The sequence below is a fragment of the Lolium rigidum genome, chromosome 6, assembly GCF_022539505.1.
Source record: "Lolium rigidum isolate FL_2022 chromosome 6, APGP_CSIRO_Lrig_0.1, whole genome shotgun sequence".
Taxonomy (NCBI): Eukaryota; Viridiplantae; Streptophyta; class Magnoliopsida; order Poales; family Poaceae; genus Lolium; species Lolium rigidum.
The window spans coordinates 240,693,396-240,700,218 of record NC_061513.1 but is presented as its reverse complement, the minus strand read 5'-3'; the positions used below and the strand labels follow the sequence as shown (position 1 = coordinate 240,700,218).

Genomic DNA, 6,823 nt, shown 5'->3' with positions numbered 1-6,823 from the left:
TACCCGAGTGGTTACGGAGTGTTTCAGTTCACTAGGTTAATTAATCACCACGTTCGAAGTGGTTACGCTACTAGTGCATGCAAGGACAAGAGGCGCTCCCATCGGCCGTAATTCCAGGCGACCGTCCTGAATCAGCGACTCACGTCGTGCCCTGCCTAGGAGAAAAATACACAGATGATGTTTTCCATTCACGTACAACCAGGAATCTTGTTCTCCTGTAGTAACTTGCAACCGGCGATCGTCGTGTTCATCTCATCTAATCTCCGGTGCCGCCTCCGTACAGTACGTGGCACATGCGGCACGACATGATCCTATCCTATCCTGGTGGCAAACATTCTCACAATCATCCACCGCCACCGCCGGAGAGAGCCACCCACCGTCGGAGTCGTTGGTGGTCGAAGCCCATGTGCCCGGAATCTACATGCCATGTCACGGTGCCGGGCGGTGGCGCTGCCGTCGCCGAAGCTGATCCGAGCCTCCTCCACTCCCCGTCCGGTCATGTGGGCCGCTGGATACGGTGCTCTCCGAGTGCCGCCTTTTCTGTTGGTTCGTTAACAACCTGCATGCCCTGTCACGGGATTATTAGTAGAACGAGCTTGCTACGTCTGCGCCACACCCAGTCGAAGAAACGGCCACGCTAAGTATGTGCGGGTAGTGACCTTGCTAGGCACGGGTAGGCGGCTGCCCGCTAGGTCCGGCCTCCACCACAAAGGGAAAAGGACCCGTTAATTACATATTAACCGGTGTGTTAATGGCATATTTATATTTTTCTATCAATCGTTAATTAAACATTTTTTATCTCATCCCATCCCGTACATGTTTGCCCATGAACCAAACACACATGTTAAGTCAACCCACGGCGCAAGATCGACAGATCCTGACCGCCTAAATGAACAAATTTTAGAAGGGGGGGACACCGGAGCAATAGCCAAAGCAGAACTGTATTATGAAACTAAGGAGTGACCCATGATGTCTTGCTAGGCAGATGCCACAAAGTTATAACAAAAGGCACAATTCTTCATGTCTTTTAGAAGAAAATAAAACATCCAGTTCTGCAATCATCGCTGCATCGATCGATCATCGATCAGGTTTTCTTCCAGTTACCCGGTACGAAGGAAACGAATCACTCGAAAGTAAACACTGAGATTGACGAAGTAGCGTAAGGTGTACACAATACCTAACCGTAGGGCGAGGTGCAGCAGGAAATGCTCGGAAGGTCGGCTCCTTTCCTTGGTCTGCAAGTCCCGCTCTTTAAGCTGTTCTTCCTTCTGCGAGGGCGGCAAGCAAGGAACAAATCGGAGCCGCATGCACCGCCCGTGCCCCCTATGTATCCATGTATATAAACTGCAATCCAGTCCAGTTTTCTGAAAGCGTCAGGTATTCCACTCTTTACTGCCTCGATCGTCAGGCCGTCAGAGAGGTCTCATATAACCGCGGCGGTCTTCTACCAAAGTACATTCAGGGAAAGAAAATGGCCGATATCGTCAAGCCCGTCGCCCTGTTCCTGCTGCTGCTCAACTTCAGCATGTACACGATCATCGCCATCATCGGCGGATGGGCGGTCAACTTCGCCATCAACCAGGGCTTCATCATAGGTACTTGTACTGTTCGTCCAAACGCTCAGGCTGGAACATAAATGAAGAACGGACGGTCCTGTCTCCGCATGGTACTGAGTAATTCTTTTGTTTCCTGCACAGGCCCCAAGCTGCGCCTCCCGGCTCACTTCCACCCGATCTTCTTCCCCATCGGCAACTTCGCCACCGGCTTCTTCGTGGTGTTCGCGCTGCTGGCCGGCGTCGTCGGGGCGGCGTCCTGCATCGTGGGCTTCACGCACATTCGGTTCTGGAGCTACCGCAGCCAGCAGCCCGCGGCGTCGCTCGGCCTGATCGCGTGGGCGCTCACCGTCCTCGCCATGGGGTACGCACCTGATCGAACATCATCTCTCTCGCCCGTAGCAAATCAATCCTTCCGCTCTGATACTAACGGTGAATCTTTATCGTTGCAGGCTGGCTTGTCAGGAGATCTCTTTTGACCGAAGAAATGCGAAGCTGGTAAGATTTCCTATTCGTTTTTGTTCTCTGAACTTTCGTCAGACATGGCCTGTGTGCTGACTGAAACTTTGCGGGGGCTAATTGGCAGGGGACCATGGAGGCGTTCACCATCGTCCTCTCGGTGACGCACCTCTTCTACGTGCTCGCGATCAAGATGGCCAGCCACGGGCCCGTCCCGGTTGAATGGCACAACACCCTGGGCCGCTGATCGGGCAGGAGGTTATGCACGGATAGAAAAATGTGCAAAAAACAGAGGCGCCGGAGAATGTACGTGTACTTGTTGTGGTCTTGCTTTTCGTTTGGTGAGATGATTGTTTGAGTGGGATCGAGGAAAATGGAGGGCTTGCGTTTCCGTTCATCTGCACGTTTCTGCATTCATTTGGCCTTCGGGCTTATTGATTGATGGTGAATTCAAGCATCTTGAAAGGTCACATGTGCTCTCTATTTCTATGCTGACTGAGATCAGAAGCAAATAATATAACTTTTACTTTCTCTTTTTCTTGATCATGCTCGTTTTCTTTTTATTACCCCCTCCACTCCACCTCCGCTCCACAACTTTTGTTATGGTTTTAGTTCAAAACTAGCAAGATGGCCCTCGCAAATGCGAGGGCATCATTGTAGTGTTTGCGTGAAAATAAGTCTATATGTTATGTGTATCATCTTTGATGTGTAATGATTTTCTGAATAGAAAAGAAAAATAACTTATTCATGATTCAATTAATAGAAAATAACTTATTGTTTGTTAATATGTACTAAGTAATGAGAAATGTTATTTCTTCGTGTGGAATTTATTTGTATCATCTATATACCCGTTTAAAATGCAAGACAATCTTCTAAAAATATATGGTATATTCTAAATATGAACGCTTTCTTCATGTCCCAATTGGTAATTGGTGCATTGTTTTGTGAATATTTATCTTAAATTAAAGTTAATAAACACAAATTGAAGTACAAATTAACTTAAGCTTAATTTATAGTTTTCATTATATTGATAGCCAATTAATATACCGATGATTACATTTTTAGAAAATTTAGGAACCCCTCCAAGATAGAACTTTTCATCGAAAAATAGGAAAGTGTCGGTCCGAGTCGAGACTCACATACAGAAATTGATCTGTTAAGATCATTTGGGTATAGTGGTAGCACGGCAAAATATTTTAGAAACAACGGTATCCCTTTGCATGTTTTGTACTAAACTAAAAAATGTTTTTCTCGCGACTATATTTTGTATACTCATTCATGGATACATATAGGTATAAAGCATACTCAACTTCATAGGATTTATGCATTAATTTATATTTGAGATCGTATCATACATTTTTCATCACGTTCAACCTAGCTAGCTTTTTTATGGGTGAAGCTAGCATGTACCTATAAGGACCGATGGAGATAGCAAGGCTGAATCTAATGTAAATAAACGTAGAGACAAAATATGTTCCACTAATCTAGGCCGATATTTCAAAGATCCGTACACGCGTGTAGGAAGAGACAGAGGAAATCAAAACCACGTGTCGCTCAAAATTGGAAGCGGCTGTAGATGATTTTTGATTTTTGTAGTTTGTTTCTTAGATTTTTGGAAAAAAATCTGTTTCTGTCGAGTGGAGCTAATGCCATACAGGCGAAACTTTATTTTCCATTTGTCCGTGTCGTGGATTTGGCAAGGAATATGCTGGAGTTATGTACTTAATTAGCGTTTAGAACAATTCTTGCAATTTAGATTCGGAACGTGTTGGAGTTTCCTTTTTACTTTTTTTTTAGATGAATGGAGTTTCCTTTTTACTATGCAATGATTTTCTTTCCAGATCTTGTGCAAAACGTGAGTAACCAAATTTTGTAGATGCAGCTGGGCCGTCCCTATGTGCCATTGAATTTTTTTAATTGCATGTATCTGGATTGTTCTGTGTCGTACGTGACCAGGAAACCATTCAATTGCATTACCAAAATCTGGCAAGGAACCGATCGGGAGAAACCGATCTGCCGGCCGGTATGTTATGGATTTTCTTATTTCTATAGAACGTCTATGCCATTACGTGCCATAAATTCTCTTCTGTGCACATACAATATTGTACGTAACACTTTTTGCTTTTAATCTCATACGTTCAAATAAATATCACCGGTTTAAATATTTTAAGCATATGTGGACTAACCAGATGCCTTGAAAAACACCCTTATTTTGCTTTTAGTATATAATAGATAGATATTCTTCCTTCGTCTCAACACATACCATCGGTTAGCTAGCTGATTCATCGAGCTCGAGCGTGCCTATGGTTGGGAGAGCAGTCATCCGCGACGACATGTGTGACACGACACGACAACTTTTTTTTTGAATTGATTGGTGTCAACTCGGAAGCGATTTGGTGTTGGGGAAACGATCGACATGAATACGATCCAGCGTTGAACCCGGCACATGCTGCTGTCAAGTGCTAGTTAGCTAGTAGCAAGAGCTATCTATAACAGTTAACTTATAGTTCGCATTGTGATATAAAACTCATTTACATCATATTAGGGAAATGAAGAGTTTCCAATATAGATGATGTATATTTTCAGCGTAAATGATGCATATTTTAGGCTAGGTGATATAAATAAATAAAAAAATTACCCCACGTGCGCTTTGTTTTTGCTGATTAGGGTTCACCAGTTCGACTAGGTGGCCATGGAGAAGTTTCACCATGAGCACCCAAGGCTCATGCGGCTCGAGGTGGAGTATTACGGGGCGAAAAAATCCACCAAGAAGAAGGTTGCTACGTGGTCAGAGGCTGGCCCCTCCATCGTCATCGTATCGTCTGACTTCTCCTCCGAGTTGGACTTGGATTACTGGAATGCCCTAGGCACCTCCTCCGAGACGACGACTGGGGTGATCTCTAGATATGTGTCTTTCGAAGTTTAGCTAGGGTACTCTCAAGTTTAGATCGGAGTTATTGGGTTAATTGAACTAAAAAGTTCTGAAGTTTAGGTTCTATGTGTCGTCGAAATAGGTCTTGAGTGTATCGAACCGTTGAAATGAATTAGAAGGGCTGAAATTAAAGTTTGAGTCGTTGAATTCGAGTTGAAGTGTCCAAAAAAACTTAGTGGTGCTAGGTGCCGTATTTTACATCACCTTGTATGTGTGTACACTGTGAAAAGCCGGACTGTTTACTACCGGTGAGTGAGCTATTGAGCATCGATTGCCAGGGAGTACGTGCTCAATCAACGTGGCCTCGTGTCAGTTCCAATCACGATATTTGCAAGGAATACACTGCACATCAACAGTGAAAATAGCACATCAGTGTAAGTGTAACCCAGTGGGACCATGAGTTGGACCAGGCGCGCGGGTGACTGTTGCCTCAGGCAGAAGCTACCTACTAGCATGTTCCGATCCATCGCTGCGTGCGATATGCATGGACCAGCACAGCGATGTGCAGGCCCGGCCTTGAACACAACTTTGGCCAGTGGCTACCCCACGCGCCATAGCAATAACGAAACTCTAGCAATAACCAGCACCCGTGCCTACGTAGTAAAACCCTTGTACCGTAAGTGTCGGCCTGTCGGGCGTATTAGCTGCCCAGACTCACCAAACAGCTTTTTTTTTTTTTTTTGCTTGAACACTACTATCGGCACCCGCTGAAAACCTAGAAATACACACTCTAAAAGCAACTCTAATAGTACATCAAATTGTTGGCTATAAACAAAATACCATGTTATTTATAGTCAATATGTAGCCAACAAGTATAATAGTTATCTTTAAAAAGTACTACTTTCTTAACGGATTATCCACCTTTCATTCACACAACTTGCCTAGGAGCACGTGCTAGATCTAGTTTTTGCATAAGACTGCTCGACTAGTCATAGTGGGAAGTACTCCCTCCGGTCTCTTTTAATTGACTCGGATTTAGTACAACTTTATACTAAATTTGAGTCAATTAAAAAGGACCGGAGGGAGTAACATAGAGTAGTAACATGCACATGTTACTACTCTATGTTACTACCTTCATAGTGATTAGTAACATCAAAGTAGTACTATCATATATGTCATCATTAATTAGCTTATAGACTCATTGTATCTTGAGAAGTGTGATGTTACAGTAACTAGCTATGTTACTCCATCCTCCTCTCTCCTCATTAACTCACTGCCACATAAGCAAATTTGCTGAGTTGGACACTTAGTTACTAGTGAAGTTACTCCCACTATGAGTAGTCTCATAGTGGGGGTAACATAGCTAGTAACATCACATATCTCAAGTCATTTTGGTGACATGGTATGCTAATAAATGAAGAAAGAGAGTGAGGTGATAACTAGCTATGTTACCATAATATCACATATCTCAAGGCAAGATGAGTCTACAACATAATAAATGATACAATGCATGACACCACATATAAGTTACTACCCACTATGAAGGTAGTAACCTAGACTAGTAACATGACATGTTACTAGTCACAATGGGAGTATCATACACTACATGCATATTGCTAGTATCATAGCTAGTATCATACATATTGGTCCCACAAAAATGCTGATGTGGCAGCTAATTAAGGAGGAGAGAGGAGATTAGATTAACATAGGTAGATACTGTATCATAGCGCATGTCACGAGAAAAGTTAATGCCAAACAAATCTTGTGCACAAATTTGCATTGAGATTCTAAAAAAACAATAAATATAGCATGACTATAATACTAATTCATGATACTAACCACTATCACTACAAGAAAAGTTCTGATAGACAACGTCTCAAAATCGTCCGCTAAGGGGTATTTTTCGTCGCCTATGGGCCTAACCCGACGATATGGGTTC

At 43.4% G+C, this 6,823-nt stretch overlaps 1 protein-coding gene across 1 annotated transcript; it reads left to right on the top strand.

Annotated features, from left to right (window-relative positions):
• The first annotated feature begins 1,383 nt into the window (after nt 1-1,383).
• On the top strand, nt 1,384-2,259 carry LOC124663868 (membrane protein PM19L-like). Its single transcript, XM_047201518.1, has 4 exons — nt 1,384-1,595; nt 1,698-1,917; nt 2,006-2,051; nt 2,140-2,259. Exons 1-4 carry the CDS (start codon nt 1,472-1,474, stop codon nt 2,257-2,259), a joined length of 510 nt encoding a protein of 169 aa, XP_047057474.1. The 5' UTR covers nt 1,384-1,471.
• The last annotated feature ends 4,564 nt before the right edge of the window (nt 2,260-6,823 follow it).